General features: G+C 43.7%; 1 protein-coding gene across 2 annotated transcripts in view; it reads right to left on the bottom strand.

Moving 5' to 3' along the window:
- Nucleotides 1–27,512, bottom strand: part of abca2 (ATP-binding cassette, sub-family A (ABC1), member 2) — a 541,802-nt gene that overhangs the window by 245,622 nt on the left and 268,668 nt on the right. For both annotated transcript variants that reach the window (XM_060841298.1, XM_060841299.1), the window contains exon 8: nt 9,465–9,683. In XM_060841298.1, the coding sequence (XP_060697281.1) occupies nt 9,465–9,683 (219 nt within the window). The remainder of the gene's footprint in view (nt 1–9,464; nt 9,684–27,512) is intronic.

The following is a 27,512-nucleotide window of genomic DNA, read 5'->3' as shown; positions in this document are numbered from 1 at the left end:
AGTTCAGTTGAGAACAAACACTCCAAATCCACTCTAACGATTTATGACATTCTCCAAATCTCTCAAGATGTCATTGTAACCGCTCCCATGCACAGGATATGGCACATGATTTTTTTTTAAAACAACATAAAGGGCAGCCATTTTTCTTTTTAAGTTCAAAGCACCCAGGTCACCAGGCAATACAGCAGCAACACAAGAACCTCCCTAAAAGCAATGGTGAGACAAGATTGCTTGGGAAGTCCCACATAGCAAGTTCTTGGTGGTAACTTAATTTTCAATTAGGTAAAAACAGTAGAACATAATGCGCAATTTCAGGGTTGAAGTCTTCAACAAATCAAGGTATGTCTCTACCTCCAATTGGCTTTAATGTGAGATTGTTTCACTATAAGGGAGTGTACTTGACATATGAGAATACCCCAGAAGAGATGAAACAGCAAAACTTGTAAATGGCATATAGTGGTCTGACTCATCTTGTCGATTTCATAATGGAACTGCAGTATGACAAGTATATTACTGCCATATATTATTGGCTTTTTAACTTTCTGGGATACTTCTTTCCTCAGCGTATTGTAATATCTGCAAAGTTTTATAATATGCTTATGTTTTAATGGGTCTATTTAGTTTGCCATAAAATGTAATAATGGAAAGGAACACACAACTTACTACTGGTTCAACCTGTGTGACCTTGTGTGACCAAAGGGATTAAGGGCCCAGGATAAGTGTTGTGGAAATTCGTGCCTCAGGTTTAACAATGGAAAGCACAGGACAAAGTTATGGCTTTGCCATGATTAGACGGACAGCCTTTTGGACAGCCTAATTAAGACCCTAATCACAAAGGAAGAGAGGGATGGACAAAGGGAAAAAAACACATTCCCTATTAGCAATGAAGCAGAGTGTTGGCGAGAGCTAATTCCTTGGTGAAGGTGATGGAACCTGTGGACATTTAAGCCATTGGAAGACATACTCTGACAAGACCAAGAGAAGGAAACAAAAGAGTGGGCCTTCACCACTGGGTGTTGGTCGAAGAAAATTTTCAGAAAACTGGAAATAAATTTGGATGCTATGGCTCAATGAAATCAGAGAGGTGACTTTGTTGGTAGCTGGGAGTAACTTTGAATTTACTCCTTTAAAAATATAATTCTACAAAGAGTGCAATGTAGTTGGCTATCAGCAAATTTAAGACATTAAAATAGGTTATGTCTTTTTTCATTTTGATTATTAGTTGCCTACAAAATAATGTAATTAGTAATGTTGATTTCAGTTTTTGTTTTACGGATAAAAATATTAAAACCTTGGGCAGTTCTTTTAGATTTGTCACCGGGAATTCAAACCTTTCAAAACTTATCAGTTTGTAAGAGAATCATATCAGCATCTTATCAAAAGGTTGCATCAGGTCCGAACAGAATGAGCTAACACAAGTGGTTTAATTGACTTTAATGCTATCCTTATTTCCACTGCATAAGTGATTATTACGAAGAGCTTTATTAGAATGGTCCCAGGGATGAGAGATTACAGTTACCTGGACAAACTGAAGTGATTAAACGCATTAATTAAAGTTAAGTATATACAGTTGGCAGGAGGACTCATTGTATAATTATTTAAGCACATAAAGAGACACTTAGGAACACTAGTCATAGAGTCAAAGAGATGTACAACATGGAAACAGACCCTTTGGTCCTACCAGTCCATGCCGACCAGATATCCCAACCCAATCTAGTCCCACCTGCCAGCACCCGGCCCATATCCCTCCAAACCCTTCCTATTCATATACCCATCCAAATGCCTCTTAAATGTTTCAATTGTACCAGCCTCCACCACATCCTCCGGCAGCTCATTCCATATACATACCACCCTTTGCATGAAAAAGTTGCCCCTTAGGTTTCTTTTGTACCTTCCCCCTCTCACCCCAAACCTATGCCCTCTCGTTCTGGACTCCCCCACCCCAGGGAAAAGACTTTGCCTATTTATCCTATCTATGCCCCTCTTAATTTTGTAAACCTCTATAAGGTCATTCTTCAGCCTCCGACGCTCCAGGGAAAACAGTCCCAGCCTGTTCAGCATCTCCCTGTAGCTCAGATCCTCCAATCCTGGCAACATTCTTGTAAATCTTTTCTGAACCCTTTCAAGTTCCACAACATCTTTCCAATAGGAAGGAGACCAGGATTGCATGCAATATTCCAACAGTGGCCTAACCAATGTCCTCTACAGCCGCAACATGACCTCCCAACTCCTGTACTCAATACTCTGACCAATAAAGGAAAGCATACCAAATGCCTTCTTCACTACCTGCTACCTGCAACTCCAATTTCAAGGAGCTATGAACTTGCACTCCAAGGTCTCTTTGTTCAGCAACATTCCCTAGAACATTACCATTAAGTGTATAAGTCCTGCTAAGATTTGCTTTCCCAAAATGCAGCACCTCGCATTTATGTGAATTAAACTCCACTGTCACTTCTCAGCCCATTGGCCCATCTGGTCCAGATCCTGTTGTATTCTGAGGTAATCCTCTTCGCTGCCCATTACACCTCCAATTTTGATGTCATCTGCAAACTTACTAACTGTACCTCTTATGCTCGCATCCAAATCATTTATGTAAATGACAAAAAGTAGAGGACCCACCACTGATCCTTGTGCCACTCCACTGGTCACAGGCCTCCAGTCTGAAAAACAACCCTACACCACCACCCTCTGTCTTCTACTTTTCAGCCAGTTCTGTATCCAAATGGGGAGGTCTTCCTGTATTCCATGAAATCTAACCTTGCTAATCTGTCTCCCATGGGGAACCTTGTCGAATGCTTTACTGAAGTCCACATAGATCACATCTACTGCTCTACCCTCATCAATCCTCTCTGTTGCTTCTTCAAAAAACTCAATCAAGTTTGTGAGACATGATTTACCACGCACAAAGCCATGTTGACTATCCCTAATCAGTCCTTGCCTTTCCAAATACATGTACATCCTGTCCCTCAGGATTCCCTCCAACAACTTGCCCACCACCGAGGTCAGGCTCATCGGCCTATAGTTCCCTGGCTTGTCTTTACTGGTCTTCTTAAACAGTGGCACCACATTAGCCAACCTCCAGTCTTCCGGCACCTCACCTGTGACTATTGATGATACAAATATCTCAGCAAAAGGCCCAGCAATCACTTCTCTAGCTTCCCACAGAGTTCTCAGGTACACCTGATCAGGTCCTGGGGATTTATCCACCTTCACCCGTTTCATGACATCCAGCACTTCCTCCCCTGTAACCTAGACATTTTGCAAGATGTCACCATCTATTTCCTGTAAGTCTATATCTTCCATATCCTTTTCCACAATAAATACGGATGCAAAATATTCATTTAGTATCTTCCCCCATTTTCTGTGGCTCCACACAAAGGCTGCCTTGCTGATCTTTGAGGGGCCCTATTCTCTCCCTAGTTACCCTTTTGTCCTTAATGTATTTATAAAAACTCTTTGGATTCTCCTTAATTTTATTTGCCAAAGCTATCGCATGTCCCCTTTTTGCCCTCCTGATTTCCCTCTTAAGTATACTCCTACTTCCTTTATACTCTTCTCAAGATTCACTCGATCTATCCTGTCTATACCTTACATATGCTTCCTTCTTTTTCTTAACCAAACCCTCAATTTCTTTAGGCATCCAGCATTCCTTGTACCTACCAGCCTTTCCTTTCACCCTGACAGGAATATACTTTCTCTGGATTCTCGTATCTCATTTCTGAGTACTGGTGGGATGCAGAGTTAGGAACTATGTATTTTTAGAGTCATAGAAATGTACAGCATGGAAACAGACCCTTCGGTCCAACCCGTCCGTGCCAACCAGATATCCCAATCTAATCTAGTCCCTCCAAACCCTTTCTATTCAAATGCCTCTTAAATGTTGCAATTGTACCAGCCTCCACCATATCCTCTGGCAGCTCATTCCATACACGTACCACTCTCTGCGTGAAAAAGTTGCCCCGTAAGTCTCTTCTATATCTTTCCCCTCTCACCCTAATCCTATGCCCTCTAGTTCCGGACTCTCCCCACCCCAGGGGGAAAAGACTTTGTCTATTTATCCTATGCATGCCCCTCATAATTTGTAAACCTCGAAAAGGTCACCCCTCAGCCCACGACGCTCCAGAGAAAACAGCCCCAACCTGTTCAGCCTCTCCCTGTAGCTCAGATTCTCCAACCCTGGCAACATTCTTGGAAATCTTTTCTGAACCCTTTCAAGTTTCACAACATCTTTCCGATAGGAAGGAGACCAGAATTGCACGCAATATTCCAACAGTGGCCTAACCAATGTCCTGCACAGCTGCAACATGACCTCCCAACTCCTGTACTCAATACTCTGACCAATAAATTTGAAATGGTTCACTTTATACATAAATCTAAATTGGAGTAAAGAATGGTTTCTTAACATGGGTTGTCCTCCCTAGGGGAAGGAATACTCAGAGGAAATTTGGAAGAGGCTTTTGACATTGTAAGGGGAATAGGCAGTAGGAAATGATGGGAAACTAATTCAGTAAGTATCAGGAACAATGACGAGCAGATACACTTAACAGTGAATGACAACAGAACCAGCAATGACAGGTGGTGGTGGTGGTGGTGGGTGGGTACTATATGACTTGCTAGGATTTCAATGCATTGTCTGATAAGATGGTCACTACTGATTCATAACCATATGAGCCCTCAAAAAGAAATTTAATGAAGGAGTAAAAACATTGCAGGGTGTGTGGAGTTAAAGTGGGGGAAAAGGAACTAACTACATTGCCCTTCGCAGGAGCTGTCTTGGACTGAATGTGCCGAGTCACCACCTTCTGTGTTGTTCTGTTCTCTGGGCAGTATTTCACTGCGATGACAGAGGTCTCTCCCACTAGCTACACCTCCTTTGGTTCTGCCTGATTATGTGCCAGCTGGGCACCAAAGTGATCAGCAGTGGGCTTTCTCTGAAATCAAGGACCCTCAGGGCAGAAATCCCACCTTCCAAAAGCAGCTTACCCAAGGAGAAACTGGCAGCTGGTCACTGCTGCTTGTGCCCCCAAAGTGGTGGCAGCTGCTCCCGGAGGAAGCCTGGGATCCCAGGCCACAGGCGAATGAGGATCAAGATCAGATTAGACTAGATTATTTAATGTGGAAACAGGCCCTTCGGCCCAACAAGTCCACACTGACCCTCAGAAGAGCAACCCACCCAGACCTATTCCTCTACATTTACCACTTCACCTAACATTACGGGCAATTTAACGTGGCCAATTCACCTGACCTGCACATTTTAGGACTGTGGGAGGAAACCAGAGCACCCGGAGGAAACCCACATGGGGGCAATGTGCAAACTCCACACAGTCAGTTGCCTGAGGCGGAAAATGAACCCGGGTCCCTGGCACTGTGAGGCAGCAATGCTAACCACTGAGCCACTGTGCTGTCAAGTTGTGATCATGGGCAAGGGCCTTGGAAGGAGAGTGAGGAAGTGGTGCTGAAAGCAAGGGCAGGTGCAGCTTCTAGAGACAACTCCTTCCTGATGCCCGCTCCCTTGATCAGACAATGTGGTACCCAGCCTCCATAGTCATAAATGCCAGATGTATTTACCTTACAGGTGACTGTCATGCCTGGTACTAATTGAGTACCTGTACTGGTAGGATGAAGGTGAGTGAGAGTGCAAAATTGGTGGCAAGGTTTACAGGCTTTCCTGGTTGGCCTGTTGTAGCACAGTGGTAATGTCGCTCTCCTAGAGCTAGCCATTGATTTATTGAACTCCTCAGTTCAAATCCCACCTGCTCCAGAGCTGTGTAGTAATATCTCCAAACGGGTTGATTCGAAAATATCTAAAGACACTTTTAGATCTCTCGATTAACAGTTTAGCGATAAAACTACAAGACCATTGCCAACCCTCTACATTTAAGAGGTTTGGGTTTGAGCTCCTCCTGCTCAGAGGAGAGGCAATGATCTAATGGTATTATCGCTAGACTATTAATCGAGAGATCCGATAATGTTCTGGAGGACCCAGGTTTAAATCCCACCAAAGCGGATTAAAAAAATGATAACGAGCTGGAATTAAGAACCCGGTGTCGGCCATCAAATCATTGTTGATTAACGAGTAAACCCCATCTGGTTCCCTAATGTCCTTTCAGGAAGGAAACTGCCATCCTTACCTGGCTGGCCTACAAGTAACTCTCAATAGTCCTCTGAAAAACTAGGGACAGGTAATAAATGGGAATGGCAATAGCTGGCAATGCCCAAATCCCTTAAATGAACAAAAAAAATAAAACTGAACAGGTTGATTTAAAATATTAACTTCTATAAAGGTCTCTCTGCCCAGTCAGAGGCAAGAAAGTGGTGTCATCTTCGCTGTCCTGTACAACCACATACCCTCCCTGCCTCTGAAGCCATCTTTTCGCAGGGTGTTAATTCCACCTGAAGATTCAGCAGTGCCCCATGCAACACTCCAAGCTCACCTCTGCACCTGCTCTCTGGACTCAGGAGGACATCAGGCATCGTGGTAAATGAGGAGAACAAAATCTCAGAGAGGTAGAAGTTTCCATCCCAACAAAAAACAACAGCTCATGAGACAAAAGAAATATGTGCATTTATACAGCACCTTGTGTGACCTCAGAACATCCCAAAATTGCAAGGTATCAACTTCCTTTTCTTCAACACAGTATTTGTATCAGCCATTTATTCTATCAAATCACATCTGTGATTAAGCTTAATCTATTAAAGCAAATAATTCAACATGAGGCCACTTTTTAGAAAGAAAACACTAACTGTAACAACCACAAATTCTCCATACCAGTGAGTAATTAATAGTGCCAGAGGACATCCTGCTGAGATTTTCTACACCAGCTTCCTACTCATTTTCAGAGGACGGCCTTCCCTCTGCTCTGTAATGACAACAGTCATAACCTGCCACGTGTGGGAAATTATAGCTCTGAGGGTTGTCTTTCATCCCTGTACATATATCATACCAAACAAAAGAGGCCTTTCAGCACATTATCTCTCTGCTGGCTCATTGAAACAGGAATCTAAAATGTTCCTTTCTCCATATTTTATCCCATCATTCCACAATTTTTACAAGCCCGAATTTATTTCTGAAAACTGTCCCTGTCATTTCCACTTATGCATGCCACATCCTAAGAACTCACTGCATCAAATGTCTGATCTATACTCTGGTTCAGTTGACAATGAACTCTAAACCTGTGTCGTCAGATTACTGTCACCCCCTCCAATTCCCAAAAGATTTTCTATGCAACAGCTCCATCAAAGTCCTTCAAATGTTTGAACGCTTGCATTAAATCTCACTTTAACCTTCTCCGCTCTACGTACCATACATGTTTCCTCAGGCCCACTGTATTATTGAAATCACTCATCTCTGGCACCTTCTGGTATGTCTTTTCACAGTAGACTAATCAGTAAAGTTAAATCAGGGCGAGCTTGCCAATTGGTTACAAAATTGGCTTAATGGCAGGAGGTGGAGTTGTGGTGGAGGGTTGGTTCTTGGACTGGACGCCGGTGACCAGTGGTGTTCCACAGGAATCGGTAATGGGTCCACTTTTGTTTATCATTATTGAAATAAATTAGGTGAAAATATAGAAGGCATGGTTAGTAAACTTGCGGATGTTACCAAAATTGGTGATATGGTGGGCAGTGAAGGAGGTTATCTAAGATTAAGTCAGATGCCACATGACACCAGGTTATAGTCAAGGTGTGTAGTGCTGGAAAAGCACAGCCGGTCAGGCAGCATCCGAGGAGCAGGAGAATCAACATTTCCAGCATAAGCCCTTCATCAGGAGCCTGATGAAGAGCTCTTGCACAGAACATCAATTCTTCTGCTCCTCAGATGCTGCCTGACCTGTTGTACTTTTCCAGCACCACACTCTTCAACTCTGATCTCCAGCATCTGCAGACCTCACTTTTTCCTAGTTGATGACACCAGGTTATAATCCAACATGTTCATTCAAAATCACAAGCTTTCAGAGCACTATTCCTTTATCAGCTGAAGTGACTTCACCTGACGAAAGAGCAACACTCCAAAAGCTTGTGATTTCAAATAAACCTGGTGGACTATAACCTGGTGTCGTGTGACTTCTGACTGTGTCCACCCAAATCCAACAGCAGCACCTACACATGATATATGAGATTACAAAGAGATATTGATCAATTAGGACAGTGGGCTGAGGAATGTCAGATGGAGTTTAATTTGGATAAATGTGAGGTATTACATTTTGGTAAAACAAGCAATGGTAGGACTTATACAATTAAAAGTACAGCCTTGGGTAGTGTTGTAGAACAGAGAGACCTAGGGGTTCAAGGACATAATTCATTTAATTTTGCATCACATTTCGATAGGGTGGTTTTTAAGCCATTTAGCATACTTGCCTTCACTGCTCAGACCTTTGAGTCTAGGAGTTCAGACGTTATGCTGAGATTGTACAGGAGGCCTCTTCAGGAGTGCTGTGTCCAGTTCTGTTCTCCCTCTTATGAGAAGGATATTATTAAGTTGGAGAGGGTTCAGATGCGCGTTACTAGGATGTTGCCGGGAATGGAGAGTTTAACTTATGGGCAGAGGCTGGATAAGCTGGGACCTTTTTTTCATTGGGGCAAAAGTTAGAGGTGACCTTGTAGAGGCTTATAAAATCATGAGGGGTAATGGCAGGTGTCTTTCCCATAGGATGGGGGATTTCAAGACTAGTGTGTATATTGTTAAGCTGAGAGAAGAAAGAGTTTAAAAAGATATGAGGAGCAGCGTCTTATAGACAGAGAGTAGTACGTGTGTGGAATGAACTTCCAGAGGAAGTGGTGGATGTGGGTACAGTTATAACCTTTAACAAACATTTGGATAAGTACATGAATAGGAAAAGTTTAGTGGGATATGGGCCAGGAGCAGGCAGGTGAGACTGGATTCGTTTGGGATTATGGTTGACATGGACTGGTTGGACCCAAAGTGCCTGTTTACATGCTGCATGAGTTTATGACTCTGAACCCTTTCCAAAGCCTTGACATCTTCTCTGAAGTGTCCATAATTCAACAGGATACTGTCTAACCAGCAACAAGCGTTTCCCAAGAACTGGTGAATGAGCCTTTTCACTGGAAGTGCAAACTTGGAACATTAGTTCCCCTCTCTCATGTGCTATAATGCACTAAGTTCTGGAGAAAGGTTATTAGGAACATTCTAGTCCTCAGTAACTTCATCACAAGGCCAAGACAGTACACCAGAGCTCAATGATCCTTTCAGGTGGAGCTAGCTACCTTGGATGGACACTCAAATGCACCTTTTATTGATTGTGCAGTATCTAAACTAGATAAAATGGCACAAAGAAAGACTCACGTTAAGATGAGAACAACTAACATGGGAAAAGTTAAGGCAGGAGTGAGGACACCTAGATTGCCTACATTGAGAAACGACAGGACATTGAACAAGAAGGAAGATTCAACGTGAAAGAGTCAAAGCTTTTGTTCTCTGAAAATAAGATCCAAATTTGACTCACTTTGTCCACAATTTTCTGGATGTCCACTTGGCTTTGAAGTTTATTGGCGAGTTCCTGGAAATGCTCCTTGCGCAGTTTGGCGGTGGTGTTGCACACAGCTGCCCGGTAACTGCTCAGCCGGACCTTCTGAGAGGCAGGAATCGCAAGGATCTTCTGCAGATCGTCCTGTTCATCGTTACAAGTCAGGTACTCCAATACCTTGGGGGCGAACAATATATTCTAGAAACGAGAATCAAAATTTTCATCAGGTGGGGAAGAGAAAGTCAGAAATAATACGCCATCTTGCTGCAGAAACAGAGCACAAAGCCAGGCCACGATACATCTGATTTATCAACTGGGGGAGAATCTAGAAAATATACCTTCCCGTTATGTTAGTGGGAGCCTAGATCAATGGATGAAAATAATGTTTTAACTTTTCATGATCTTTGACCTTGAAGATGCGCAACAGTGTTCATTTCTCAACTTGGACGAAGGGCCAGAGGATGCTACAGTGGATGTTTTTGCCTTATGTTCCTAGTTCCACTCAGTGTTAGAGAGGGTCATTCTTGTAGTTCCTCAGGAAAAACACCAAGGTGGTCACCATAGTATGGTGTAGCACGGTGGCTCATTTGTTAACACTGCAGCCTCACAGCACTAGGGACCCGGGTTCGATTCCAGCCTCAGGCGATTGTCTGTATGGAGTTTGCACATTCTCCCTATGTTTGGGTGGGTTTTCTCTGGGTGCTCCAGTTTCCTCCCACAATCACAAAGATGTGCACGTTAGGTGGATTGGCCAAGCTAAATTGTCCGTAATGTTAGGTACATTAGTCAGGGGAAATGTAGAGGAATAAGAATGGGTCAGGGTGGTTTACTCCTTGGAGGGTCGGTGTGGACTTACTGGGCCGAAGGGCCTGTTTCCACACTGTAGGGAAACTAACTTCTAAGTATGTGGGATTTAAAGCTACATGCTAACAGCTGGGACAGTATCATGGGGATGTCAGGTCACTCAGAATGAAGGGCGCTTGTACTGCAATGGCAATGCCCTTACCTCTGAGCCTAGCGACACTCCCGAAAGCTAGTGCTTCCAAATAAACTTGTTGGACTATAACCTGGTGTTGCATGATTTTTTAAACTTAGTTCACCCCAGTCCAACACCAGCACCTCCATATCATTGCTTATTCTGTTTGACAGTCTGACACCTGAATTAGCTCCTTATCTGTAATTTTAAAACATTTGTTTTTGTGGCTCCAGGTAGTTTATGAACAAATTACAATAATGGCTTCCATTTCACAGAATCCCTATAGTGTGGAAGCAGGCCATTTGGCCCACTTAGTCTATATTGACTGTCCAAAGAGCATCCCACTCCCTTACCCAATCCCTGTAACCTTGCATTTGCCGTGGTTAACCCACCTAGCCTGCACATCCCTGGACGCTATGGGCAATTTAGCATGGCCAATCCAACTAAACTGCACATCGTTGGACTGTGGGAGGAAACTAGAGCACCCAGAGGAAACCCACTTAGACACGGGGAGAAGGTGCAGACTCCACGCTGACAGTCGCCCATGGCTGGAATCGAACCTGGACCCTAGTGCTGTGAGGCAGCAGTGCTAACCACTTAGCCAATGTGCTGCCCTTCAATAAGGATGCTCTCAGATACAATCTGGCATTAAGCCGCATAAAGAAAGATGAGGTAAAGTGACTAGAAGTGGTCAGAAGGTTTAGCTTTTAAGGAACATCTTCGTGTATGGAGGTGGGGGGGGGGCGCGAAAAGGGAGAGTTTGTGTAGCTAGTTGTGGAGGGAATGTCAGCTTTAGCTGTCAATGGTGGAGTCAGTGATGAAAATGAGAGATGAAGCAAGAGCTCATCATTAGAAAAGTGCGGGATATCAGGGAGTTTGTAGGTCGGCCAGAGGTTATTGAGATATTGAAGGGTGAAGTCATCAGAGGGATTGAAAACCAGGATGAGAATTTTAAATTGCTCGCATTGTCAGTCTGTGAAGTAATGTAGGTCACTGAGCGCAGAGCTGATGGAGAAATGCAAAAGAACCCTTTCCAGCTGAAGAAGGTCCTCAGCAATAATCTTATAGGTGATAAGGTCTGCATTTATATGAATACTAATACATTGCCTCATCAGTATCCACTGCAAACTCTTCACCTTGGTGTTCTTACAAAATTGAAAATGTAAATTTGAAACCTGACAAAAATATCTTGAAATCAAGTATACGGATCTGAATATTATTATCTGAAATTTTAACTCCCTCCGCCGCGGGAATGATGCCACTGGAAGTGCAACCAAAAAATGCTCTTCCTCTCAAACTGGAGACCCAGTTCCTGCTGAAACTTTATGCCTGCCATTATAATGTTTTATCCGTGCAACACCGCCAATGGCATCACTCTCACCTGGGGTGTTGGGAGGGTTAAAACGTCAAATATTATTCACTTCTGTATGCTTCATTTCAAACTATTTTTGCCAGGTTTTGAGTTTACATTTTCAAATTATAAAACAAAACTTTCCAGTTTGAATTATTAAAGATAGATGGCTGGTAGACATATTCTTAAAACTGTGCATCAGATCCATTGACTCAAACAACACTGCAATACCCATTCAACACATCTTAACCACGTTGACTCTTTGAAAGATCTATCAAAGTTGCTCCAATCCTCTGCTCTTTCCCCCTTTAGCCCTGCAAATGTCTCCTTTCTTAAGGATACAGAGGAACCTCAATTATCTGGCATTCAATTAACCGAATTTCAGATTATCCAAACAAGGTTACAAAGTCCCGATGCTTGGCGACTATGTTATCTGGCAGGACTTCTTCAACCAGGATTCTCACCCACCCTCTGACCACCCCTTCTCCCGCCTCCAACACACCCCCATCCACCTGGACACCCCATGCTGGCCTCTTACCTGCCCTCGATCTCTTCATAGCCAACTGCCGCCGTGGCATTAACCGTCTCAACCTCTCCACCCCTCTCACCCACTCCAACCTCTCACCCTCGGAACGTGCAGCCCTCCACTCCCTCCGTTCCAACCCCAATCTCACTATCAAATCTGCAGACAAGGGAGGCGCGGTAGTAGTTCGGCGCACCGACCTTTACACCGTTGAGGCTAAACGCCAGCTCGCGGACACCTCTTCCTACTACCCTCTTGACCATGACCCCACCTCCCACCACCAAACCATCATCTCCCAGACCATCCATAACCTCATCACCTCAGAGGATCTCCCATCCACCGCCTCCAACCTCATAGTCTCACAACCCCGCACCGCCCATTTCTACCTCCTGCCCAAAATCCACAAACCTGACTGCCCCGGCCGACCCATTGTCTCAGCCCCACAGAACTCATCTCTGCATACCTCGACACGGTCCCGTCTCCCTTAGTCCAAGAACTCCCCACCTACATTCGGGACACCACCCACGCCCTCCACCTCCTCCATGATTTTCGCTTCCCCGGTCCCCAACGCCTTAACTTCACAATGGACATCCAGTCCCTGTACACCTCCATCCCCCATCACGAAGGACTCAAAGCCCTCCGCTTCTTCCTTTCCTGCCGTACCAACCAGTACCCTTCCACTGACACCCTCCTTCGACTGACTGAACTGGTCCTCACCCTGAACAATTTCTCTTTCCAATCCTCCCACTTCCTCCAAACCAAAGGAGTAGCCATGGGCACCTGCATGGGCCCTAGCTATGCCTGCCTCTTCGTAGGATATGTGGAACAGTCCATCTTCCGCAGCTACACTGGCACCACCCCCCACTTTTTCCTCCGCTACATCGATGACTGTATCGGCACTGCCTTGTGCTCCCACAAGGAGGTTGAACAGTTCATCCACTTTACCAACACCTTCCACCCCGACCTCAAATTTACCTGGACCATCTCAGACTCCTCCATCCCCTTCCTAGACCTTTCCATTTCTATCTCGGGCGACCAAATCAACACGGAAATTTACTATAAATCGACCGACTCCCACAGCCACCTAGACTACACCTCCTCCCACCCTGCCCCCTGTAAAAACACCATCCCATACTCACAATTCCTTCGTCTCCACCGCATCTGCTCCCAGGAGGACCAGTTCCAATACCATACAACCCAGATGGCCTCCTTCTTCAAAGACTGCAATTTCCCCACAGACGTGATCGATGATGCCCTCCATCACATCTCCTCCACTTCCCGCTCCTCTGCCCTTGAGCCCCGCCCCTCCCCTCCAATTGCCACCAGGACAGAACCCTACTGGTCCTCACCTACCACACCACCAACCTCCATATACATCGTATCATCTGTCATCATTTCCGCCACCTCCAAATGGACCCCAACACCAGAGATATATTTCCCTCCCCTCCCCTATCAGCGTTCCAAAAAGACCACTCCCCCCCGTGACTCCCTCGTCAGGTCCACACCCCCCCCCCCCACCAACCCAACCTCCACTCCCGGCACCTTCCCCTACAACCGCAAGAAATGCAAAACTTGCGCCCACACCTCTCCCCTTACTTCCTTCCAAGGCCCCAAGGGATCCTTCCATATCCGCCACAAATTCACCTGCACCTCCACACACACATTTACTGCATCCACTGCACCCGATATGGCCTCCTCTATATTGGGAAGACAGACCACCTACTTGTGGAACATTTCAGGGAACACCTCTGGGACACCCGGACCAATCAACCCAACCACCCCGTGGCTCAACACTTCAACTCTCCCTCCCACTCCACCAAGGAGATGCAGGTCCTTGGACTCCTCCATCGTCAGACCATAGCAACACGACGGCTGGAGGAGGAGCGCCTCTTCTTCCGCCTAGGAACCCTCCAACCACAAGGGATGAATGTAGATTTCTCCAGTTTCCTAATTTCCCCTCCCCCCACCTTGTCTCAATCAAATCCCTTGAACTCAGCACCACCTTCCTAACCTGCAATCTTCTTCCTGACCTCTCCGCCCCCACCCCACTCCGGCCTATCACCCTCACCTTGACCTCCTTCCACCTATCGCATTTCCAATGCCCCTCCCTACCTTTTATCTTAGCCTGCTGGACACACTTTCCTCATTCCTGAAGAAGGGCTCATGCCCGAAACGTCGACTCTCCTGCTCCTTGGATGCTGCCTGACCTGCTGCGCTTTTCCAGCAACATATTTTCAGCTATGTTATCTGACATTCAACTAACCGAACAAAATACTCCATATCCATATCGTTCAGATAATCGAGGCTCCTCTGTGTATCCATTTCCCTTCTGAAGATTCCTGATCATTCTGTATTTTAATCAGGCAGGGTTTTCACCTCATAACTCGCCAGGTACAGACTCAAGCCACACTTCAGTGATATAAGCGCACAATCAAGGCTGCCGTTCCAGTGCAGTATCGAGGGTGTGCTACACTGTCAACAGTGCGAATGAGACATTAAACGTCTTGGGAATATTAATTCATGCACAACAAAGACTGCAGGGGATTGCTGGCTGAGAGTGTGCATAGATACGGATGGATGCCAGTGTAATCCAAAGCAACCAGAGCTGCAGCAAATATCAGCAGATCAAGGAGCTTCAGATCAAAGTCACTGATAGGTGAAGACCATGCGGCAGACACTTTGGTGCATCATGGACTGGGGACAAGTTAGCTGCATGTTCTGTGCAAGGAGGCAGTCGTGCATTAGATTAGATTAGATTAGATTAGACTTACAGTGTGGAAACAGGCCCTTCGGCCCAACAAGTCCACACCGACCCGCCAAAGCGCAACCCACTCATACCCCTACATTTACCCCTTACCTAACACTACGGGCAATTTAGCATGGCCAATTCACCTAACCCGCACATCTTTGGACTGTGGGAGGAAACTGGAGCACCCGGAGGAAACCCACGCAGACACGGGGAGAACGTGCAAACTCCACACAATCAGTCGCCTGAGTCGGGAATTGAACCCAGGTCTCAGGCGCTGTGTGGCAGCAGTGCTAACCACTGTGCCACCGTGCCGCCCTCATTATGGATAAGTTCGTCTGATTTGGTCCTGTGTCAGGGACAGTGAGGTGTAACTGCACTGAGGCAGATAGAGGACGAAGAGGTGGAAGTGAAGGAGCCTCAGCATTTGCTAGTGACCAACAGGTTTGAGGATACTGCAGTTTGCTTAAATGACTGCAGGAGATGCAAAGTGACCAGGAAAACAGTTTTAAGTTATAATAAAATTTGGCCATTTTAGTGGCGAGTTAGGAGTTTAATTAGTGGTGGTGGGGGCGAGTTAGGAGTTTAATTAATTAAAATGAGTCATGAACAGATCAGCATGGATATATGTGATTAAAGAGATAAACAAACAATTGGATTCGCAACTTGCCGTAGGAGAAATGTATTTCACTTCACAGGATCTGCGCAGCGGGACTGAAAATGGGGGAGCTATACCATTCTTCATCTGAGCTGTGCTGGGATGTGTCTCCTGGTGAATCATGTAACCTTGGGGAGGCAATGGCCTGGTGGCATTATTGCTGGTGTTGTTAATATAGATACCCGGGTTTGAATCCCACTATGGCAGATGGTGGAATTAAGAGTCTAATGATGACCATTGTGATGGTCAGGAAAAACCCAGCTGGTTCACTAATGTCCTTTAGGGAAGGAACCTGCCATCCTTACCTGGTCTGACCTATACGTGACTCCAAACCCACAGCAATGTGGCTAATTCTTAACTACCCTCTGGAAATTAAGGATGGGCAATAAATGCTGTCATAGTCAGCAATGCCCTCATCCTGTGAATGAAATAAGAATAAAAAATAGAAGGAGCTTTAAACTAAATAGTGAGGTAAAGAGGTTATATGAGGGGAGATATGATAAATCAAAGGGAAATTAAAGGATAATGCAGCAGGGTAGCAATTTGACAAGAGCATGGCAGAAAAGGACAGAGAATATTAAAACCAAAATGTATACAGCGTTCATAACAAAATGGATTAATCCTTAGCATAGACAGAAATAAAAATGCTACTCTAAATGCTTCACTACAAAGTCATGGTTGCAAAGTAACCAAGGCCAGGACTGGAATATTAAAGGATACTTGACGTTTTGAAAATACAGGAGTCTCGGAAAAGCTGGTGAGGTGGCTCTGTCAATAAACAAAGTAACTAGTAGAGCGGAGAGTGTTATAGACCAGACCAGACCCCTCAAGATATATTCAGAAGATAGTCTAGACCCTAGTATTCTCTTATTTTAAAAGGTAACTATAAAGGTGCTGCATTCCAGATCCAATTCAATTGGACAAACAACTAGATTTAAAGCAAAACACACTTTATTCATACACTCTATTTAAAATACAACAAAAGAAAGAATAAAAGGAAAGAATCGGCTGAGCTGCAACCCAAAAGGAAAACTTAACAGCATAACAGATTACGTAGCTGCGAAACAGTGACTGCTCCATAAAGACACCCTTGGTAAAAGGCAAATTCAGAAAACACATTGTCTCCAATGCAACTCCAGCAGCAGGGAAGAAAACCCCTAGCTTTTAGCTATAATTGAGACAGAAGAATGTAGCAGGGAGAAATGTACTGCAACTTCCAAACCCTATCGGCACTCCAACGTCAACTGCTGAAAACCAAATTAAAGGTCCTGGTTCTGTGGGAATTTGACCACACCCCCTCAGGCTGCTTCTATTGTTCTAACTTCAAAAAAATTCAAAGCCTCACAAACTGTTTCCTTTATGAGCCTTAAGTACATCTCTGCACCTCTGTCTTAAAACTTTTATTTCAAAAGAAAACCAGGATAAAATAGACCTTTAAAGCCATAGTATATCACGAGACATTCTCTTGAAAGACCAGAAAGCACAATCAGTTTAAGTGAAAATAAAAAATAGGAAAGATAAGGGCTCACTTGTGGGCACTGCTTATAGCCTCCCAAACAGTCATACTGTAGGATTGAGTATACAGGAAGAAATAAACGGAAGTGATGTGATAATTATGCGTACATGTGGATTGGTTAAATCTAATTGTCAAAGATAGGCTGGAAAGTGAGCTGAGAGAACTGATTTTGGACAAGTTTTTAGACCATTATTCTGTAGCTAATCAAGGAGCAGGCTATTCTACATGTGGTAAGTATCAATGAGACAGAATTAATCAATAATCAAGAGCCTCTAGGTGACAGCAAACACACGATACAATTCCTTGTTCAGCCTGAGAGAGAGATATTCAGGTCTTAGACTAGTGTTTTAAAAATATTATAAAGATATCCATAAAGGTCTGGATTTATGGCTCAAGTGAAGTAGAAAATTAGGTTTAGAAGGTCGGAAAGGAGAGAGATTGTGTAAAACTTTCTAGGAATTGTTAAATAACCAAACAAAAATATACCCCATTGAGAAAGAAGGATTCTTTTGAGAAAGGTGCATCATCTGTAACTAAGCAAGCAAATTAAAGATTATATCAAATTGTAAGAAACGTTATACAAATCTACAAGGACTAATGTTGGATCACGACATGTGTCAGATTTTGAGACCCAGGAAAGAATTACTAAAAATAACAATAGCTAGAGAGAAAGTCGAGGTACTAAAGAAAACAAGTGAGTCACATTAAAAACAGATGAAGTACAGCCACAGTTAGTCCTCTAAAGTCCTGATGAATTGTTAACAAAAACAATGACATAGTCAAGACATTGAACAAATATCCTGTGTCTCTTCACTGTCAAAACTTCAGAAATTTTCCCAAAGATAACTGGAAATCATGGATTGTTAGGCGGGAATGAATATAATGCAATTAAAATCACCAAAGACAAGGAGCTGGGAAAGCTGTTAGACCTAATGGCTGACAAACTGTGATGACCTGAATTCTCAGGTCTTTAAAAAAGTGGCTGCAAAGATAGAAATTGGTCATAATCTCCCAAAATTTATTAAATTCGCGAAAGGTCCAAAAGACATAGAAAATGCCTGAAGTTATTCAGATAAAGGTTAGAGACAAAAGGTAGGAAGTTAGAAGCCATTTTGCCTAGCATCGGTCATAGGGAAATTGCTAGAATGCATTATTAAGCAGGATACCTGATCAGGCACAGCCAACTTGACTTTATAATGGTGAAATGATGTGGAAGAAATGTCGGAGAGATTCTTGAGGAAGTAACAAGCAGGTTGATAAAAGGGAACCAGTGGATGTGGTATACTTGGATTTCCAAAGGAACACTTAATAAATTATATCAAGAAAAGAGCGGTAGCAGAGGTGTTCAAATGGTGCATAGTGGCACACGAGGTCAGAAGTATGGCACTAAATTCTTGGGATGCAACACAATTGGCATGAACTTCTGATACTGTGCATGTGCGAAGATTTGGCGCAGCGTACATGTAGAGATTGGGCGCAGCGTACGTATGGAGATTTGGCATGGTGCACTTGCAGAGATTTGGCATGGCACACACGTAGAGATTCGGCACAATGCGTGCACAGAGATTTTGCATGGCATAGGTGCAGAGATTCAGCACAGCGTGCATACGGAGATTCGGCAAGACATACGTGTGGAAGTGGGGGGGGGGGGGGCGGGGGGGGGCTGCTCATTACGCAGCTTGCTTGCACGTGCAAAGGGGATACATTTGGTCTGAGCGTGTACAATGACCGAAGACCACATCTCCAGGTTCAGAACAAACTGAGCAAGTGTGGTCAAGGGACACGCAATGTCTAACAGGCCTCCCTATTGTTTCCACAATAATGCAGACTTTAAGGTGAATATTTTTAGAATTTTTTTTAATACTTAAGCCACTGATTTAAATCTAAGAGTAGATTCTACAAGAAAATAGACAGGTTTTGTATCAAAAGCGGCAATTCATTTGCTAATTTTGTTGATGAAACTCCGAACTCAAAGATTAGAAGATAAGAACTGTTCAGTGACAGTATAATGAAGGTTATCTGGACTTTGGATTTTTATGATCAGGAAACACCACTTGTCCTTATCTTAATTTCTCTTCTGTAGAGAGAAGTTGGCAAACACTGATGGTACCAAGTAGGTTCACAGAGTCCCTATAGTGCAGATAGAAGCCATCGAGTCTGCACTGACCCTTTGAAAAGCACTCCCCTCCAAAATCTCACATTTCCCATGGCTAATCCACCTGGCCTACACATCCCTGGACACTATGGGCAAGTTAGTATTCCCAATCCACTTTACCAATATATCTTTGGAATGTGGGAAGAACCTGGGGCATTTGAAGGAAACCCATGCAGAAGACGACATTTACAAACAAAACCTCCATGTCTTGCGATAGCACATTCAATACATCAAGAGGTTGACAGAACAAAATATCGAGCAGACCCAACTTCAGATGGAATATGCATGGGTAGGAGATAACGCTCAAGAGGCTAGTTACCTTTTGGCTGAGCTGGGAGCAAAGTCAAAGAAGGCACATGCCATCACCAAAACCTTAATCAAACAAGCCTGTACATGAAAACATTGTAAGTACAATGTCAGTTGAATTGAGCAGATTTTGAAAAAGTGTCAGTCCTCACAAAGACAGTGCATTTTTGCCGGTAGATTTGAAACATTCATGCTTTTGATTCTTCTTTAGCTTGTTGTGTGCACCATGTTGCCCATCCTAAGGCCATAACGTCGTAAATGCAAATGAATATAATGTTAGTCTGCAATCAATTCAGCTGAGATGTGTTCATATGCTGTGGAAATGTTTGTTTCTTTGAAACGTGCCTTGATACTATTAAGGTTGTGAAGCCCTGGGATACAGGATTGTTAGTTAACAGGAAGTGGAGAGTAGGGATAAATAGGAACTTTTTGTGTGTAGGCTGTAACTTGGAGTGACACAGGGCTCAGTGACAGAGTCTCAATCTGTATCCACAGCTTTGATGAAGAGACCAAATGTAAGGTAGTGATATTGACCAATGGCACCAAGGTAGTTAAGAAATTAAGTTACTGGGAGGAAGTAAAGACTCTGCAAAGGAACATAGATAGTGGTCTAAAGGCACAAAGAGAAAGAAGCAAGAATGACTGAAATGTAACACACTATTTAAATGGAGAGAGAATGCTGAACATCCGTGATATCAAAGGATCTAGGTGCCCTGATGCATATACTACAAAACTTCAGTGTGCAAATGCAACATGAGTATCCAATTTAAGAATAATATGTCTCCCTTTTAAAATAGAGGGAAGATTTTCTTCTCTCTCAGATGGTCATTAGTATGGAATTCTCTTGCCCAGATAGCAGTGGAGGCTGGGGTCTTTGCATTATTCAAGGTTGAGTTATATTTTTGATAGACAAGTGAGTTAAGGGTTATGGCAGACAGGCAGCAACAATGAGTTTCCTGAAGATTGGAATAAGTAGAGGAGAGTAGATTTTATTTGTCATTTCTACCATTTACAACTGATGCAGTAAAAACCAGACAGTGTTCGTCCAGGACAGAGGGCGTTCCGTGGACAGCACAAACTATATAATCATACACTGCATGAAGTGCATAAAAAGTGCAAAACATGCAAGTTAAAGTGTAACAAAAAAATGTTGAATGGTAGACATTTTTCTGACAGTAATACAAAAGAATTTCAGATGGGAATAAAACAAGGAATTGCAGGCACTGAAGATCTAAAACATAAACAGAAATTGCTGGAGATGCTCAGCAGGTGTGGCAGCGTATGTTGACTCTAATGATTTGTTCAGAACCTCTTAGAACCATCATACTTCCTTTAAAAATAAGTATATCAATGTAGATGTTGCAATTCAACTGACGTCATTAGAAAGTAGCCACTGATAAACTAACTGAAGGCGTGTGGCTGTCCTATAATCCCCAACGACCTTTGAACAGTAAGTGGGACAGAGGTGAACTCAATCTCCTGCTCTTACTTTATCAGTTCCACACCCCCACCTTCACATTACAGAATCTGTTAGATATTGTATAACTGCTATTACTGGATAAAGGCAGCTCAGAAATATTATGCAAGGCAGAGGATTTATGTAGGTTAATAACAGCTGAGAGACTTCCAGTTTAACCGTGAAAATGGGTGACCTCAAAAAAAATAAAGCTGACTTATGTGAAATGACTCACTAATTACATTTTCTGATGTTTATCAGGTAACAGAGGCAAACGATCAAAATATGTTGCACAAAACAAATCTGAGGTGCTCAAAGGTCAAAACTTCTGACAAAAACTTTTTTTATGACTTGACCATTTTACTTCCTTGTCTCTGGGGTGACAATATCTGTATGAGTTGCAATTGTCTGTCATTTGACTATTCCGGAGGGAGTGTTGTCCTTGACCAACCCTTCAACGAGATTGGCACAGCCGGTCCCCAGGAACCGATCACCAGGTGGTCTTCTTTTTCATCTCTCACACACAGCTTACAAAAAACTAACAGGAAATCACCTCTATCGCGTCAATGACTAAAGATAAAGAACCACACCCCTTTATAAAGTCCAAGAGGAGCCTGGCAAAGTGATTTCTTTTTTGTGATGTTTTTATTCTCCTGGCTCCGTGCACTGGATTTAGCTACAGACTGAATGAATTTCAGTACTCTTCTGTCTCAGGAGAAAAATACTGTATAATAGCAACTTTTAAGTTACCACAAGTCATTTGCACACACTTTCAAATGCTAAAATATAAGCCTTACAAATGAAATCTATGTTTACACTTGACAGTAAATCACATCCAAAATGCATGCCTTTTACATGGCCATTCTGTCATTGTCTCCAGTTCAAAATGAGGACATTGCCAATATGAAAATGAAATATAGGGCTTCACCCCGATTTAAGGAGGTGGCTTTTCAAGGACAAGAATCTCGCTCTTCATGGCCAGCAGTGCCCATACTCCGAGCATCACTGTTCGAGAAAAGCAGTTGGACAGGGTTACCTTAATTGCACATTCCTCCTTTACTACTGAGATGGTAATTATAGCATTCCTAGAAACTAAGTTTCTCCCAAGTCACCACCCCTGATTTGGATAAAGATCAGCATACACCATAAGGGGTAGGCCATTTAGGACAGAGATGAGGAGAAACTTCTTCACCCAGAGAGTGCTGAGTGTGTGGAATGCTCTGCCCCAGACAGCAGTGGAGACCCAGTCTCTGGATTCATTTAAGAAAGAGTTGGATAGACCTCTCAAGGATAGTGGAATCAAGGATAGCCATGATCATAATGAATGGTGGTGCAGGCTCGAAAGGCAGAATGGCCTACTCCTACACCTATTGTCTATTGTCTACATTTTTTTTCACTGGTTCAAGATCCTGAAATTGCCAGTGTACACAAATGAAGAAATATCATCACTCCATGGACTACACTTTCTCAGGGTGACTCAGGCCAGGAAATAACTATATGGCTTAGCAAGTCTCACCAAAATCCCAAGAACAAATCTAACACAAAAAAATTGGAGTCTACCTAGTAAAATAATGTATTCTAAGGTAAAGAGATAGTAAGCAATTTATCCCAGGATCTCAAAAAAAATGCAACTCCTGACTTTCCTTAGTCTTTACATCCTGGACAACTTTAATAGTAATCAAGATGAAACTTGGGTTTTGCGAGACACTTTGAATTTATCATGTTTACTCTTAGATTCATAGCTTCTTTCAACATTCTCATGATATATAAAAAAAGCAGTCATAGAGTCACAGAGCTGTAAGCATAGAAACGGACCTTTCAGTCCAACTCATCCATACTGACTAGATATCCTAAATTAATCTAGTCCCATATCCCTCTAAACCCTTCCAGGTGCCTTTTAAATGTTGCAATCATACCAGCCTCCACCACTTCCTCTGGCAGCTCATTCCATACACACACCACCATCTGTGTGAATATGTTGCCCCTTAGGTCCCTTTTAAATCTTTCCCCTCTCACCTTAAACCTATGCCCTTTAGTTCTGGACTCCCCTACCCTGGGGGAAAAGACCTTGGCTATTCACCCTGTCCATGCCCTTCATGATTTTATAAATCTTTGTAAGGTCACCCTCAGCCTCCGATGCTCCAGGGAAAACAGACCCAGCCTATTCAGCCTCTCCCTATCGCTCAAATCCTTCAAGCCTGACAACATCCTTGTAAATCTTTTCTGAACCTTTTCAAGTTTCACAACATCCTTCCTGTAGAAGGGAGACCCCAGAACTGCACGCAATATCCCAACAGTGGCCTAACTAATGTCCTGTACAGCAGCAACATGACCTCCCGACTCCTGTACGCAATACTCTGAACAATAAATGAAAGCATACCAAATGTCATCTTCACTATCCTATCTACCTGCCACTCCACTTTCAAGGAACTATGAACCTGCACTCCAAGGTCTCCTTGTTCAGCAACACTCCAGGACCTTACCATTAAGTGTGTAAGTCCTGCCCTAATTTCCCTTTCTAAAATACAGCACCTCACACTCACCTAAATTAAACTTCATCTGCCACTCCTCAGCTCATTGGACCACCTGATCAAGATCCCGTTGCACACTGAGGTAATCTTCTTCACTGTCCACTATGCCTCCAATTTTGGTATCATCTGCAAACTTACTCACCAAACCTCTTATATTCACACCCAAATCATTTACCTAAATGACAAAAAGCAGTGGGCCTAGCTCTGATCCTTGTGGCACACTGCTGGTCACACGCATCCAGTCTGAAAAGCAACCCACACTACCACCCACTGTCGCTTAGCTTAAAGCCACTTTTGTAGCCAGTTGTCTCGCTCTCCCTGGATTCCATGTAATCTAACCTTGCTAACCAGGCTATCATGTAGAACCTTGTCGAACACCTTGCTGGATGTTGTAAAATGCATAAAGTTGGATAAATCCCTCAGACTTAATCAGGGGTATTCCAGAATTCCGTGGTAAGCTAGGGAAGAAATTGCTGGGCCCCTTGAGGACATTGATAACCTTGGGGGAAGTGATGGAAGACTGCAGGTTGGCTAATGTGGTGTAATTATTTAAAAAAGATGATAAGGCAAAACCAGGGAGCTATAAACTGATGTCAGTGGTGGGCAGATGGTCTAAGGGACAAGATTTACATGTATTTGGAAAGGCAAGGACTGATTTAGGGATAGTCAGCATGGCTTTGTGCATGGGAAATAGTGTCTCACAAACTTGAATCTGTGACAAAGAAGACTGAAGGCAGTGGAAAAGACAAAGACTGTTTGATTTTGAGATTAAGCCAATGTAATTTTAATAAGTGTCTTACTGGAACAGCAATTTTTTATGTAGAGTTGGAGTCAGATATAAGCAGCTAAGAAAAAGGAGGCTTAGATTTGTAAATGGTTTTCTTTTGTTTAATGTTCACTTTTAGAATTAGAAAATAAATTGATGTTATTTTCTTTAAATAGTAGAATTTATGAGTTCTCAGTCACTCACATTTCAACAGACTGCGAGGCACGGCGAGGTTTGGATTTAAATCACCCAAAATCATCCAAAATCATCTGGGTGATTTGGTTTAATTAACAGAAAAGGTTTGTCTCCACGTCGTAACAGTATGCATATAAAGATATCTTTATGTACAAAGTATATTTTTAGAAATAAAAACACTATCCATGTCTGACAGTTTCCACCCCATTAAAAGTAAAAATCCACCCTAAGTGTGAGATTAGATTAGATTAGATTACTTACAGTGTGGAAACAGGCCCTTCGTCCCAACAAGTCCACACCGACCCGCCGAAGCGCGCCCACCCAGACCCACACCCCTACATTTACCCCTTCACCTAACACTATGGGCAATTTAGCATGGCCAATTCACCTGACCCGCACATCTTTGGACTGTGGGAGGAAACCGGAGCACCCGGAGGAAACCCACGCAGACACAGGGAGAACGTGCAAACTCCACACAGTCAGTCGCCTGAGGCAGGAATTGAACTTGGGTCTCTGGCGCTGTGAGGCAGCAGTGCTAACCACTGTGCCACCCACCAATTGGGATGTCTATTGGGACTTGCAGTCATACTGTTATACAGAGATTGACTGACGGTAACCAGCAGCAGTTGAGTTTCACAATTTCTCCTGTTTCCTAGTCCAGGAGTGCCACAGTTAATTTTATGGGAACTCTTGACTCTCGCCTTCACCGAAATGGTCTGGTTCAACACGTACTGGGATCAGAGTAAAGTCCCTCATTTAACCGGTGACTTTACAAACCAGGTTCCTTTGCAAATTGCAATCCACAAAAGCGAAAATACTACGAAACACTGAAAGGGAATCCCAAAATGCTGGAAATAGTCAGCAGGCCAGGCAGCGTCAAGTCAGAAACAGAGTTGATGCTTTCCATCAATTATCTTTTTGACTGAAGTTCCAAGGAAAGGCCTTCAACCTCGAAACATTGGCTGTTTTTCTCTCTCCACAGATTCTGCCTGATCTACTCGAGATGAATTTGCTGGCATGTATTGATCCATAGGGACCACTGGCCGAGCAGAGTTCAAATTAGCCAACTCTTTCCTGCTTGAAGAAACACAATGTGCCAACTGAAGGGACAAGACAAAATGGTACAAACAAGTGCTTCTCCTGCAAATTATTTTTTTCGTCCGGAATAAGGCATTGCTCTAATAATGTGCCACAATTATTAGTTACCATGACAACTGGCCCACTATGGTATTGCCTTTACAATGGAGGTGCATATCGAAATCAGCAGACAAATTATTAGCAGCCTGCAGTAATCAGCAGTACTCCAGAGACCGTGTGTGTTCGCTAATGACAAAACTGAGACAGGGCTAAAGCTCCCAGGCAAACAACGAAACACCTGATTGAGAAAGTGCTGCTAAATTCCCAGCATTTTTTTGTGTAATTGCAATATGACAGGATCTCAGACAGAGTAGATTTGTGAAAGGTAGAACGCATTTCAAAAGATCCAGGAAAGCAAACGAACTTCCAAACCTATCTCTCTAAAGGAAGTAGTTCAGGTAGCAAGCGCACAGTGTCAAGGTATACCAGCACTATGACTGGAGCGATATAATTGGTCACTGTTGATATTTGACAAGAGGATGCTGCAACATGGCCATGGAGGGCACTGGTACTGCTCGACTCCTTTAATTGACCCTTGAATCTTGATCGGTACCAGGAGGTGCCTGCTTTATCCAACATCAAAATGGTAAGATTGAGTAAATAATAAAAATAATGACCTCCTTTTGATTTGGACTGTCACATTTACATGAGTACAACTCCAATCCTTCTGCAAGCATTCAATGAATTGAGGCCAGGTCCAAATTGTTAGGCTTCAGTATTTTATAGAAACTATTTGAACATGCATAATGGCAGTAATAGTCAAAACTTAACTCAAACATACACTTCTCCCAATAGCAATAAAAACAGGAAATGCTGGAAAAACTCAGCAGGTCTGGACTCATCAGTGGAGAACTGTAGCAAGAGTTGATGCTTCATTTCTGACAATGACATCAGAACAGAGGGGTTTTGGAGGGCAGGGTGCTTCCTCCTGTATGACTAGCAATCTATAGCTAGTTCCTGAATCAGAATCTAAGCTGATATACGCTGGAGGCATCATGTTCTAGGGGAGACTTTCAACTGATGCCCCACACTAGCCCATAAAATATCCCATGCTGCATCTGGGCAGATTTCCATAGTGTAGTGGGTCAGGCAGCATCCAAGGAGCAGGAAAATCAGGCAAAAGCCCTTCATCAGGAATACAGGCAGGTAGCCTCCAGCGTGGAGAGATAAATGGGGGGGTGGGGCTAGGGAGAAGGTAGCAAAGAGCATAATAGGTGAATGGGGGTGGGGATGGAGGTGGTAGGTCAGAGAGGAGGGTGGGGGAAGGTAGCAAAGAGTACAATAGGTGAATGGGGTGGGGATGGACGTGATAGGTCAGAGGGGAGGGTGGAGTGGATAGGTGGGAAGGGAGATTGGCAGGTAGGACAGGTCATGAGGACAGTGCTGAGCTGGAAGGTTGGAGCTGGGGTAAGGTGGGGGGAGAGGAAATGAGGAAACTGGTGAAGTCCACATTGATGACCTGGGGTTGAAGTGTTCCGAGGCGGAAGATGAGGCGTTCTTCCTCCAGGCGTCAGGTGGTGAGGGAGCGGTGGTGGAGGAGGCCCAGGATGTGCATGTCCTTGGCAGAGTGGGAGGGGGGAGTTGAAATGTTGGGCCATGGGGCAGAGGGGTTGATTGGTGCAGGTGTCCCGGAAATGTTCCCTGAAGCACACTGCGAGGAGGTATCCTGTCTCCCCAATGTAGAGGAGACCGCATCGGGAGCAACGCTTAC

This window comes from Hemiscyllium ocellatum, chromosome 21 (assembly GCF_020745735.1).
Source record: "Hemiscyllium ocellatum isolate sHemOce1 chromosome 21, sHemOce1.pat.X.cur, whole genome shotgun sequence".
In the NCBI taxonomy this organism is placed as follows: Eukaryota; Metazoa; Chordata; class Chondrichthyes; order Orectolobiformes; family Hemiscylliidae; genus Hemiscyllium; species Hemiscyllium ocellatum.
The sequence above is the reverse complement of the archived record's forward strand: the minus strand, read 5'-3'. Positions and strand labels throughout refer to the sequence as shown.